The sequence below is a fragment of the Heptranchias perlo genome, chromosome 26, assembly GCF_035084215.1.
Source record: "Heptranchias perlo isolate sHepPer1 chromosome 26, sHepPer1.hap1, whole genome shotgun sequence".
Taxonomy (NCBI): Eukaryota; Metazoa; Chordata; class Chondrichthyes; order Hexanchiformes; family Hexanchidae; genus Heptranchias; species Heptranchias perlo.
In genome coordinates this window covers 21,329,470-21,343,639 of record NC_090350.1, presented here as the reverse complement: position 1 = coordinate 21,343,639, position 14,170 = coordinate 21,329,470, and the positions used below count along the sequence as shown (strand labels likewise).

General features: G+C 44.2%; 1 protein-coding gene across 2 annotated transcripts in view; it reads left to right on the top strand.

The window, feature by feature from the left end:
- The first annotated feature begins 258 nt into the window (after nucleotides 1-258).
- The window catches only part of rhbdl2 (rhomboid, veinlet-like 2 (Drosophila)), a 52,349-nt gene continuing 38,437 nt past the window's right edge, over nucleotides 259-14,170 (top strand). For both annotated transcript variants that reach the window (XM_068006994.1, XM_068006995.1), the window contains exons 1-2: nucleotides 259-344; nucleotides 774-1,107. In XM_068006994.1, coding sequence (XP_067863095.1) covers nucleotides 342-344; nucleotides 774-1,107 — 337 coding nt within the window. In that variant the 5' untranslated portion in view covers nucleotides 259-341. The remainder of the gene's footprint in view (nucleotides 345-773; nucleotides 1,108-14,170) is intronic.

The following is a 14,170-nucleotide window of genomic DNA, read 5'->3' as shown; positions in this document are numbered from 1 at the left end:
TTCTATGGTTGAAAAAAGATTTTTTAAAAATGCTCTCTTTCTCCTTTTTCTATGTGGGGAATTTGTGTTTCGTTTACAGCTGAAGAACAAAAGAAAGCAAGAGAGCAGGGCTATCCCAGCATCTCGAGTGGTAATGAAAGCTCTCTACTAAAACTATCCAGCGACCTTTGTTAGAAGCGCTAGTGGGTGGACAGAATTGTGATAGGCTGTGATATTGAAGAGACTGCTGACGATTATTGTCCAATTTGGAGAAGGAAATGGCAGCTCGGGCGAAGTCCTAGTCGTGGAACTGCAGAAGAGAAGGAATCAGAGGAAAAATTGCAGCCGGAAAAAAAATCAGAATGGTTAGAATTTCCTATTGACTTTTGTCATTACGTATAATATAAAGCACAAGATAAATAAATCTCTAACTCATAATGGAGCACTGTCTTTAAAGGAAACTTTATTTATTTGTTAAAACAATTAATGTGATGCTTTAAATTGTGACTCTGGAAATGCATCATGTCATGATGTCACTTGCGCAAAATACCGTAATGAGAACGATTCATGGCTCTTCTGCTTCCTAAACACCTTTTACGTGAAGCTTGTTCCCTTGAACATTCCATTCTTCACCTACCTTTATATGCCAGTTGTCCTGCCAATGACTAAAAAAAATGATTTCAGCGTTATAGCATCACAATTGTACAGCCAAACTATTTTTTTTTGCTTGATACTGTACTATGCCTAGCTTCTGTTGATTAAACATTTTGACAGACCTTTTGTCGTCTTTGAAGGTTTTTTTTGGAAGTTACTTCCTCCTGGTAGTACAAAGGCATTACGTTCAGAGACATCAGATAATTGACAGCTCAGCCAGCCTCTACAAATCCTCTTGGCTCCCGTATGCACCAACCAGCTTGACCCTGGCGGCTGGAACATTGATCGAAAAATTTACAAACAAATTCAAGGCTTGGAAAGATTACAGAGGAGTTTGTGGAAAACACAGAATAGGCAGCAAGGACCAGTTAGTGGATGTCGGTTTCAAATTCGCAGTACACTCTCGTTTGAGAGCGTCTGAAAAGGAAATCATTACAAAAAAATTATCGGAAAAGCATCAAGTACCTGATCCAGGTAAACAGAGTTCAAACTGCTTTACTTATGACTAAAACAGTTTGTGATTTCTTCTTCGTTTCTCAGTGTTATTTATTGTAATTACCGGGCGAGAATCTTTTATAGATCGCGATAATCTTGTGTTATTTTATTCGGCTCAAAGCGATAACCCGAAACCAAAAAGATGTAAATCCCAAAACCTATTACAGTTGTGAGGCGGTTTACTCAACGTTCCTTCGCCTTGCGTTATCTTCAGAGCGGGGATTGTTTTACGTTGGTGACAGGAAATGTTTAAAATAGCAAATGATGTTTTTCTTGAGGAAGTGGAGCAAAAGCGAAAGATAGCAAATTAACTCGTCAGACAAAACAGGGTTAGTTTCTTCTTTCGGAGGCCTGTGGATATACTGGAATAAATGTATTAATGCAATAACTTGTCGACTAATCTAAAGCTGCAATATCTCAGTTTTCACTTTTAATTAAATTTTCCTAAAATATAAATAGAGGCTAAGGCTACCTACCCCTTCACAAATTGGTGGATCTAAGGCCAATTAGAGGTGTACATTTTTTGGTTTAAATGTGAAACAGGTAATGAAATATTTTCAATATCGAAAGTCCACAGTGGCTGGGATTCTCCTGAATAACACCTGGACATCCCCCACCCAATTTCTTCTCACCAATGTTCTTTCCTCTCAAACTATTGACTCATTGATAGGTACTGATTGCCCAACTAACCATATCCATAAGTCAAAGAGATGGCATCTGAGGAGGTTTTTAAAGATTGCGGGAGAGAAATCCAGAGACAGAAAGGTTTAAAGAGGAAGTTCCAAAAAGCAGGACCAAAGCAGCTGAAGGTATTTTTACCAAGAATGTTACCTTGAAGACTGCAGAGGAACAGAGCATTCGGGAGGGGATATAGGACTGGAGCAGATTAGGGATGGGGTGAGGCAAGGCAATGAAGGGATTTATAGACAAGGACCAAGAATTTTGAGTTTATTGTTTTGGGAATGGGAAGATTGTGGAGGTCAGGAGGAATAGGGTAATGGTTGAACAGGACTTAGTGTGGGACAGGATGCACGTGGCAGAATTTTCAACAAGTTCAAGTTTATGGAGGATAGAGGATGGAAGGCCAGCAGGGAGTTTATTAGTGTAGTCAAGTCCAGAGGTGACAGACTTAGGTAAGGTTTCCGCATTAGAGATGCTGGATAGGGGCAGAGGTAGGCAATGTTACGGACAGAGAAGTAAATGCTCTTGGTGATAGATAAGATATACTGTAGTGTTGAAAGCTCGGTTGAATGCCAAATAGAATGCCAAGATTGCAGATGGGTTGGTTCAGCCTGAGAGTGGCCAGGGAGCGTGATGAAGTCTGTGACGAGAGAGTGGAGATGTGGTGGTGGCTGAAGATGATGGTTTTGGTCTTCCCAAAGTTTAGTGAAGGAAGCTGTGACTCATTCAGGACTTGGTGTCTGACAGCATGGGAGTAGTCGAGGGGTTAAAAGAAGAGGTAGAGATAGATATCAGTGTACAAAAAAAAGCTGACCATAAACTAAGTTTAAGATGCAAACGCCCATTATGCCACAAATGTGATGATACAAACAACCACCTGCATTTATCTAGTGCTTTCAATGTAGAAAACCATCCCAAGGCGATTAACGTGACGTCACCTCATTTATCGCTGCATATTTAAACAGTAAGTGCACTTGAAAACAAGAACAAAGTAATGCGCATAATTCAAGATTTGTGCAGAGTGCCACGGTTTATTTTCCCTGGCAAATATCCTTTATGTAATTAGCCATTGAAGAACTGCTGAGGGGACAGGAAGGTAACGCACTTTACTTTTTCACACATAATCGCTGACATTTTCTATTATGTCTCAATGGAGGAAAGGTCCATTTTTCCAGCTGGTGATCAACTAATAAAAATAACTGACTCTCTCGTTTCATCTTTTGCTGTGGTTTATTGCCATTGACATACTAATGGCATTCTGTAGATTGCAATCCACACAGTTTTACTATTCTGCTTCTCCCACCCCCATGTTAAGCAGATGACATGGTTTCCCCTATAAATATTCATAATAGGTTGATTTAGTTTTTACATCAGACATCAATTTTAGTACAACAGTTTATGTTTACATATTGCTGACCTCAACTCTTTGTATTCCCGCCCATTACAGTGCTAAAACTTAAAGGCAAGGATCTGCCTTGTGAGCGTGCCAGTTGTGTGGTACTGAAAAAAACCCTCAAAAGTGAATGGTGGAAAGGTACCATTTTGTTTTAGAGGTAGAAATTGTTATTAATATTTTTTATGCCGTTGAGTTTTATCATCTGAGAGAGGTTCATGCTGGGGGGTGGGCACCTTATCGCTGTTAATACTCATTCTGCTCATTGCTCCAACGTCAGGTATGCCACAATTTAGAAAGCAGTGTAAATTTCCCTCACATCTGCTGCAACAATGTCCATAATCCCAAACTCAGAACAGCTGTACCAGTGTGACATTTCAGTTTCCCACGCCAACATTCTGATGGCCCTCTCTGAGTAAGACTACCAATTTAATACTAAATCATGCTGAATTTTGGGTGTTTTTTGCGCTCTAGACTTGTACCCACTATCTTCAGGTTGCCAAGCACATTTCACCTCGGAACATTATGACTGACAGAGAGAACAGATTGCCACTCCATCAGTCTGGACTGCATTTGAAACCACGGGCGGAACTTTCAACTTCGCTGCCGGTGTAAAGCAGGCTGTATGGGATCGGCCACCCGATATACGCCCCACCTGTTTGAGGTCAATGGAAAGGAAAATCATGTGCGGTGTATAACGGGTGGCTGACCCCATATCGCCCGTTTTATGTTCCCACCAAAATTGTCTGCAGTGAAATGGCAGTGTTTTAACCCATCCCCCTCCATGACACCAATTCTCCGAGATAGGGCTCTTGAACTGCTATCTGTATGTGAGGAAACTGTAATTATTTAATTTTTGGGCAACCAAGTGACATCACAGCTTTAAAAAAGGTAGGCACGTTCTTGTTGTGGTGGTGTAAGGACTACAGGTGATGGATATATATTGCAGGAGATTTAAAAAGGTCTGCAAAAAATAGCTTATTTTGGACTCCAATTTCACCACAAAATCTTTCCGAAGATTCCAGATAAAGCACATTTAAAACAATACTTTTTGATGTCCATAATTTGATCCAAAAGCTTGTCAAACAACTGGAACAGAAGCTAAATACTCCAGAAGGGATAGAATGATAAAAACATCACAGAGAAAGAAAAACAAATTCAGGATTTGAAGGGAATTAATATTAGTGAAGAATGAATAGGACAGACATGTTTGTATAATTGTTTGGTTGAGAGGTATGGTTTATAAAGGAATGGGATTAACAAACTAAATTACACCCTCTACTGAATGTTTGAATATCCCCTAAAAGAAGAGTGTCCTCATTGAAAGGAGTGAGTTGAAAATATAAGTAATTTATAAATTTTACTTGTTTTATGATTTTGATTATGATTTTCATTGTTCCATGCTTTGCCACATTTTAAAAACGAACTATTCCCTTCATAGAACCATAGAACCATAGAAAAGATACAGCACAGAAGGGGGTCATTCGGCCAACTGTGTCCACACCAGCTCGAAGAACAACCAGGTGCCCATTCTAATCCCACCTTCCAGCACCCGGTCCATAGCCCTGCAGCTTACAGCACTTTAGGTGCAGGTCCAGGTACTTTTTAAAAGAGTTGAGGGTCCCTGCCTCTACCACCAATTCGGGCAGCAAATTCTATACACCCACCACCCTCATGTCCCCTCTAATCCTTCCGCCAATCAGCTTAAATCTATGTCCTCTAGTTCTTGAACTCTCCACTAGGTGAAACAGGTACTTCCTGTCTACTCTATCTGGGCCCCTCATAATTTTGTACACCTCAATCAAGTCTCCCCTCAGCCTCCTCTGCTTCAAGGAAAACAACCCCAACCTATCCAATCTCTCCTCGTAGCTGCAATTTTCAAGCCTTGGCAACATTCTTGTAATGAGACAGATGAAACAAGACATTAGCCCTGATTTTAACCAGAAGCAGGAATCGGGCAGGTGGAATGGGGGAGGGGGGATGGAAATGAGGCGAGTGTCAAACCTGAACCCCAACCGACCTTGGCAGCATGAGGATTAGGTGATTTAAACTCCCGGGACCTCATCTTCATGCTGCTGGTCAGCTACCCGCCTGATTCGGGCGGAAACAAAAGTTTGGGTGGCAGGTGGCCCCTAGCCGACACCAAAGGAACGGGTTGCTGACAGCAGGGTAAGTTGCAGAGAGGGGGTTTCGGGAGGACTGCTCCTCCAGTTCACACAAGCAAAGTCGAAAAAACTTACTTGTTTGGGCATCTTCTGGTTGTGGATCCTCTTCCTGCTGTCTTCACTGGCAGGAAAGCTACAATGGCTTCCCTGCTCAGGCCACAGTTAAAATTGCAGTAGGGGTCTGATGATGTTACCTGCATATTTAAAGAAGGAACCTGCTGGCGTCTGGCTTTCCGTCTGCTCAGAAGAGTAGGTTAAAATAGAAGACAGCAGGATCGGTGCGGAACGTCGCTGGTTAAGTCACCCGGACAATTTTACCTGCCGTCCATTTGGTTTCTGCCAGGTGGGTAGTTCTAATGTTAGCATCTGCTCCCCTAAGTTGGTGCTAATGTCTGTTGCACTGTAAACCTTTGCTACATGGTTTTTGTAAGGTCATACTTTTTTTTCTTGTAAGTGCATAAAAAGACCACTGGAAGTTTTGCTCAATAGTTCTTCAATGACTGTAAGACTAATTAATTTATTGTCTAGTGTTGCATCGCTTGTACAGAATATTTATTTAAGGTAACTTCTTCTAATTCTTGATTTGTAGATGCTGACATATTCTTGATTGATCTAACAGGGTCAATTTAACATCTTATTGTTCATTAACTATTAGTCTAACCAAATGCTATTAAGCTATTGTAAATTGCCTAATAGATTAAAATCAATGATTTTGTAAAATATTTATTTGTCATGCATACTGTAGATGAGTGAATAAAAATTGTGCAGTGATTTAATGCATTGAGTGAAATGCACTGTAGGACTGTCATGCATTTTCAGTTAGCTCACTTCTACTCTTAATATCTGAAACGCAGCTCCCAAAATGGATGGAGGATTGAAGGTGCTTTGAAGGCTGCATGGAGCTCACTGTATACTCAAAACAGGGAAATTACATTTGAAAATTGATATGCTCGATAGGGTTTACTTCAAAAAATAAACTCAATCAGATACAGGTCTCCCTTTACATTGCAATGGAGTCTGTGTAAGCGTATATCGGATCCAACTATAAAAAGTTCTTAATAGTTGGATCTTATCTAGAATAATTGATGTAGGCCCCAATGTTACCAGGGAGGCAGGATTGCAACGGGGGGGGGGGGGGGGGGGGGAGGGTGACTGGGCGCGTGGGTAACCTGCCCAGTGAAATTGGTCCGTTCCTCACGAGATCGCGGGTAAATTGAAGGCACTTACCGTGGCTTCCGGGTTTTCCGTCGTTAACCTGCGCAGTGGGCGGACTGTGCACCCGTATCACAGGCCGTCAGCTGGAGGAGCCCTATTTACAGGGGCAGTCCTCCAATGCTGCTCCTGGAACAAACACCCAAAATTACACAATGGATCAGACCAGGGGAAAGGCTGCTCCCAGATTTACCGATGCCTCATTCCAGGTCTTACTGGATGGGGTGAGGAGGAGGAGGGATATTTTCTACCAGCGGAGGGGAGGAAGTGGCCTGTCTCTGCCACCAAGAAGGCCTGGCTCGAGGCGGCAGAGGAGGTCACCAGCAGCAGCAACATCTCCCGCACATGGACACAGTGCAGGAAGTGCTTCAATGACCTAACTAGGTCAGCCAAAGTGAGTACACTTACTCATTCTCCTACACTCTGTCTTCCACATCACCGCCCCACCCCACAACTCCTTCTGCACTGCCAACACTACTCTATCACATCACTCCTCACACCCTCAAACCTCATCTTCAACTCACCTGCACTTACTCACCTCCCCAGTACTCATCCCACCATTACCACTCAACCCAATCCTCATACAATGTCACGGCTCTGTCTCATACTCACCCTCTGATGCATCTCTTTCACGGTCAGCTTCACCCAAACCAATGTATTCAGCGGTTGGCCACGTCACCATCCCTCACTCACGCCTCTACTTTCTCCCCTTATAGGAGAAGAGAGCCCAGAATGCACAGGAGAGGGCGAAGACCGGAGGGGGCCGCAACATCAGGTCGTCTTCACGGACACGGAGCAGGAGGCTCTGGAACTAAGCCGCACCCTCGAGTGCCTGTCCATCGGGGACGCTGAGACTGGCACCTGACAAACGTCTGGTGAGAGAACTTTAACATTCAGCACTCACAATAGGAAATGATGTTAACATGCCTTGCCATCTTCAGCACCTCAACATCTGTCATCATGCTTAATATTGCCTTCTGTTCTCTTACAGGGCCTTCAGCGACTGGCGTGACGGTGGAGGGTGATTCCTCAGAGGACCTGCCGACCTCTGAGGGGGCACCATCACATCTGAGTGAGCCATCCACCAGCGCAGACACACACACCTCGGTGGGTCCCCGTCCTCACTTAGTTTGGGTCGCACATGGTGAGTCACCACACACACATGAGCACGAGCAGACACTGGTGGCAGGAGCAGCTGTGGAGAGTCTGCGTCGGCGGGAGCAATCTTCTCCAGGCTCTGCTCAGCTGGACACAGACGCTGAACCCTGGGGGCCATCCATGAAAAGGAGAATGATCGAGGGGCAGCAGTGCATTTGCGATGTGCTGGAACAAGTTCCACGTGCACTCTCCACAATCACGCAGAGGATGGAGGAGTCCAACTCCTGCATGAGTAGAATGGTGGCACAGGTACAGGAGGGACTCTCTGAGATACTGTCACAGGGACGTGAAGGCATCTCTGAGATAGTGTTGTGGGCAAGTCCGGGAATGTCTGCGATGGAGGGAAGGCGAGCCTCTATCAAGCTTCATGCACGGCTCACTGATGAGTCCATTGACGCTCTGACAACGGCCCTTCGGACTCAGGGTGAGCAACTTTCTGCCGCCTTAAACAGGCGGGCACATACTCTGGCACTGGCCTTACAAGGCTTCACGCATGTCCTTCAAACTCTCGTCCAGCAGGGTGGTAGGAGTGATGTGGGCCTGGCCCAGGAGAGGGATGATGGCGAAAGGGGACATGGAAGTGGGGATGCCACTCAAAGCGTCCCCACGTCTCACCTGTTGCCCCCTCTCAACCAGTACCCGCAATGCTGCCTCCTCTCCAGGTGGCCGAGCCTGCCCCTGCACAGATGCAGGTGGAGCAGTCTTTGGAGGGGCCCTGACGGCCACCAAAACCAAGAGGGTATAGGCCCAAAGCGGTCAGGGCATGAACAAGAGCAACCTGCCATTACCTCTGCTGCAGCCACAGGGGAAGCACCACGCAGGAGTACTCGAAAGCGTAAGGTGAAGGTTTTGTGAGCACAAAGCGGATGCAAGGGTGTTTGACGGTTTGTCATTTTTTAAACTTATATTCGATTTTTGTTAATGGCACATCAAATATTATATTGTCACCACTACTGTCACGTCTTGGCCATTCTTGACTGGCTTGTGTAATAAGTCCCTTTCATGAGGTTCACCATGAACACCCACACTTGATGCCACCCATTGGGTGACCCTACAGTGGGTGTATGTGTAGTTGCACGACTGTTTTGTGCAGGTGCCTGTGGCGCAGCACTGTGTTGTGGAGCTCCACATGGCGGAGGTGGACGGCATGCCTGGCGATGTGGCTCGTCTTCGGATGAATTGATGAATGCAGTTATGGCACTCCCCATCCTGATGGTATGAGTTTGAGGGGGTTCGCAAAGTAGGTAAATGTACAGCAGAGTTTAGGGTATAAATTAAGAATTTTGAGTGGAAAGACAAAGGTGTTGCAGCCAAAACTTTGTCTGAAGTGACAGAGTGCCCTGCTGCAATAAATGACCTTTTCTCCCCACCTGTCAAATAATACTTTGAATCTCCCACTGACTGCTGGCTGAAACACGTCTGTTGCAACAGGGAGTGTTTCCCACAGCATGGGAAACACGCTGAGGATCCTTCAAAATTGCACCCCTGCCAAAATTTCCACTCAATGAGGTCTGTCAAGTTACCTCAACTATCTGACTAACTATCTAAAGCAACATCACGCCGGCTTTAATTGCCGGTGGGAGTCCTGCATTCGGGAGCTGCACATGCACCCGAACGCGTCACTGGGGAACCCGGAAGTTAGTGGGTTGGAGCCGGGCTCCGAACCTGCTCCGGGATTCCGCCATTTTAGGAGCCGACCCGCCTCCAACGCACCCACTTGGCCATCGGAAAATCGGCCCCGTAATGTTTGCCTCCCTGGCATTGAGGTTGAACAATGAAAGGAAGTTATAGAAATTTAGGTATTTACTAAAGTAAAAATTATATAGAATCTACACTTTTAGACATTAGGATCCTTCATCAGCTTGGATGTCTTTACAGGTCATCTCTAAATCTACATTGCTCTAAAGTAAACTGACACAGCTCCTTAAGCCTATCTAAGTAATGAAGGTTCTTTCAGCTAGAAATCATTCTCATTGCTCTTCTCTGAACCTTTACCAAGACCACTATAATCACCCACCATGTGAGGGAAACAAAACTGGGCGCAGTACTCCAGAGGGTACAAAAAACTGGTAGCTATTGTTGAATGACTTAGTGTAACCATCCTTGGCAAACCAGTTTTCTGTTCAAAATGGATTAGGCAGTAATTATTTTGTTTTGATTTTGTGACTAAGATTGTATAAATTGCAGTGGTTTTGCTTTGCACAGGGCAAAATGGATTCTTGATTTAAAATCCTGTTTTTGCCTTTGGCAAAGATAGAGAACTAAAGGCACGTTTTAATGCATAAGCAAGTTTCATTTGAACTTTTTTCTCCCTATGTAATTTTCATATAAGCTTTAGGCTGTAATTTTAATCATTCAGACAGAATGGCAGTCTGCATTCAATAGAAACTTGATTCCCCTCTCTACGGTAATTACTGGAAGCCATAGGAATCCAGCTCCAAACACATTTTTTGTATGACACTAGTTAACTACAATACTTAAAAGGCTACCAAGACTCTGTAATTTATCTTGGTAGCCTTTAAAACAGTTAACTAGTTGTGTCCTTAAGTACTTTCTTAGAGAATCTCAGAGTGGCTGTTCTGTTGCAGTGCGAGATTGACTGGGACACTGACTGAGACTGGTAAGTGAAAGGTCATAGGAAAATGAAAGAAATGGGAGAGGATGAAGAAAGAGAAAGAAAGCAGTAATTTGGAAAACAAATAGTATGATCTTTGATAAAGCCATTTCTTGCATGCACGCAGGGACTTGAAAAGTAAAGAAGCAGCAGAGGAATGTGTAAGTCAGTCAAGATTGAATACTGGAGATATGGGGACAGATAGACAAGCTGAGGTATTGTTAAGTTACCATTGAGGAACAGCAATAATTAAAGGAGTAGAATTTGTGAAAAGAGTGATTGTATGTGGTCTGGGAAAGCAATAGCTTTAATGGGCCAAAGGCATCAGTGGAGATAGAGGAACTAGTGAAAGGTGTGGGATCAGGGCTAAGGTGGGGTGGAGCCTAGGAAGGAGATTTGGCTTGGAGGAGAAGGGAGCAGCAGCAAAGGCAGCTTAAAAGATGGTCTCAATCTTAAATCCTAATTTTAACCTAACCTGCCCAGCAGGAACGGGGCAGATTCGGATCGGGTTAGGTTAAAGTTGAGGCTTTACTGACTAAGTCCATGAGCTCCTCAAACTTGTTGAAGGTGAGAGTGTATGGGTTAGGGGAAAAGGATTTATGGAAACAGTGAGTAGTGGAAAAAGATGCTGGGGGTTATCGTTGCTCTCAATGATGATCCTGGAGTAGTGAGCAGTTTTGACAGAAGAGAGTGAAGCCCAGTAGCGCTTGATATGATCCAGCCAGATCTGGTGATCAATGGCTAAAACAGATGTGCACCATATACGCTCAAGTCTGTGCCCCTTGGACTTGATGTAGCTAAGGGGGGTGGGGGGGGGAGGGGGTAGTCATGCTAAAGGGAATGTCCAGGATGGGAGAGAGTAAAGATTTTACTGGGACAAGGGTATCAACGGTGGAGGTGTGGGCGTGGTTGAGCAAATCTACGTCTGCAGAAAGTATCATGGTGAATGGAATTCCAAAGACTAGGCAGTTAACAACTTGAAAGTACAATTGTAAATAACTAACCTTGAAGAGTTTTTTCCAGGGCTGACACAGAATGAAGTGAGGTTGGAAGGCGGTAGGGTGTTATGGGTGGTGAGGGATACAAAGAAATGGCCAGCGATGCCCTTATCAGTGATTGAGGCCATAGAAGTAGAGACGCCCTGTGAGATGGCAGGCTGAGGGGGTGGCATGAATATGGGTAGGACAGTTTATATGGAGGGAGAAGTTTACGGAGAATAGGAGGACAGTGAAATCAGAGGAGAGAGGGAAAGGTGAATTGAAATATAAATTAAAATTAGCAAGGATGAGGAGTTGCTCAATGCAGAGGCTGAGAGAGCAAAGGAGGGAGGATAATATCTCGGGGAGAAACTTGGAATGGGGCTTTGCAGAGAATGAGGATTTAAAAGGAGAGGCGAGAGGGGTGGAAAAAGGTGAGATGCTCGAAGGAGGAGAGGGTGCCAAAGGAGTAGGGGGAGAAATCAAGGTGTGATTCGCTAATAAGGACCACATTACCACCACGGCGGTTTGGGCGAGGCAGATGGTGGAAAGTATAGCCAGGTGGGGAGGCTTCAGTCAGGGGTAAGATGTCACCATCCGTGAGCCAAGTTTCTGTCAGCTGTGATATCGAGGCAACCATCCACATGGCAAGGGTCTTGTTCGTAAATCAATGGACAGTCTGAAGGGTAATGCGGAGAGGGGCAGTTATAGCTGGCAGAGTCTGAGTAGGCAGTGGTGGGTGGGATGAGCAAGACAGAAAGGAGGTGGGCAACATTATTGCTCCAGAGGCACGCTGGATGGGACGGTCAGTGAGAGAGGAGGATGGGGCATTTGGGATTGCTGTTCATAGGGACTCAGTGACTGGTGCCTTGCTGGGCACTTCGGGGAATGCCGAGAGGTATGGTAGGTAGCTGTGGGTTTATCCAAGTGGGTTTCAAGGCTAGGATTGCATGGGACAGTAGGAAGGCAGTGAAGTAATGATGGATTGGGGTAGTGATTAGCAAGGGCAAAGTACCTGAAAGCAGAGAAATGAATGGTGGCATGATTGGATGACAGGAAGGCGAGGAGACAGGAGAGAAGGCCTGAGAGGAGTCAAGAGAGAAAAGGGAGAGATGGAAGTAATGGTCTACGGTCCAGAATGGCAGCTAAAATGCACATGCTAGTGGACACAGAGGGAATTCAGGTTACATAGGCATTGTAAGGATTAGGAGTGCTATATCCTGGTTGTAAAGTGGACATGGAGGAGGCAATATGAGAGGGTCCAAAAAGCAGCATGGGAACCAGCAGGAACAGATCAAAGCTCAGTGTAGAGTGAAAAATTCCCAGCAGTGGAGCAGAAAACTGAACCCACAGAAGCAGACCAGGTATTGGAATAGAGGCAGTCCAGCAGTGAATACAGTCTCAGTAGAAATTTTCATTACAAATACAGTTCAGTTAAAGCGACAATATATTGGCTGGGAATTTCCTCGGAGCTGCTCCCATAACTTCACCAGAAAGTTTCCACCGCACGTCCGGAGAAGGTATGATAGCCGGTGGGAGCAGCTTCGAGGAAATTCCCGACCGTTGTAATTTTAAAATGCCACCCTAACTTGTAAATGTAAATTGCTTATAATTAAGAAAGAATCATTTAAAACTGGTTGCACACTGGAGATTATTTGTTTTAACCTTGTAGAGTTGTTAATATAAATTGTGAGGATGTGCATTGGAGCACAGGTTCCAGCCTACTGGAAAAATGCAACCTAAGAACTGCCCACTCAGTTGGCAAGCATGTCTATAAATTAATCTAATATGTATTCAGGTTTAAATTGGCATATTTCTGTAATTAAAAGGAATTAGAAACAAGTCTTTTGAAGCTTGTATTATTTTAGGAAATGATTTATGTTTAATTTAAAATGGTGGTGCATTGAAGCTATAATTTAATAAGGGGAATGATAGCTGCAAATTTCATCAACTTCCCTTTGCTGCTGTGAACATCTTTACAATTGTAGACTTAGACTTGACTCATGCTGCCAGTTGAGGTAAACAGTGGCTTTGAAGTTAAAGCTATTTTTGGCTTGCTGATGGCACAGGAATCCCCAAAGTGCATTGTGATTGAAATACAGTAGGCTAGTGTGACTCATGGTGAAGGTCACAAGAACATTTGGATCCATTGTACCATGGTGATTTAGAACCAGACAAGCAAGAAGTGACTTTTTAAATGCGAATGTAAACTTAACATTGAGGGAAATAATTTATATAGGAACAAGTTGTAACTGGATTTGCATGTATCATTGTTCTCATTCATTGATGTACTGTACAGATGGACGGGGTTGTTCTTAAAAATTAACAGCAATTTCTTTTAAGAACTGCTCATGTTTTTTCAGTAATCTACAGCTTCCGAAATCTTATGAGGAAACATTTTCAATCAGCTGATTTACGGGAAAAGGGAGGGGGAGAAAGGTAGCGATACCATCTTCATGTTTAAAGTAATGGAATGAGAATAGCTAATAACTACATCCCATTTATACACGGGTATTGCTCAAGGTAAATAAGTGGCCCAGATTTAACTCAACGGCAAGATCAGCGGCATACACAGTGACTTTAGCCATCTAGCCTGCCGATCTCGCCGTCGATAACTTCTTCCACATTTTCCTTCATTTCTATTAGAATACATCGCAGCAAGCATGGCAGCGAATCAGAAGCGGCGCAGCCAATGACCAGTCTATCCTGCGCAAAACCGTACACTTGTGGATCGAAGATCTCTGGGCTTCGTTTCACTCCTACCCCTCCAAAAAGGATGATTTGCTAGAAAGTAGAACCAGGCCACTCCACTTGCAATCCTTCTTCAAAAACCATCCATGTC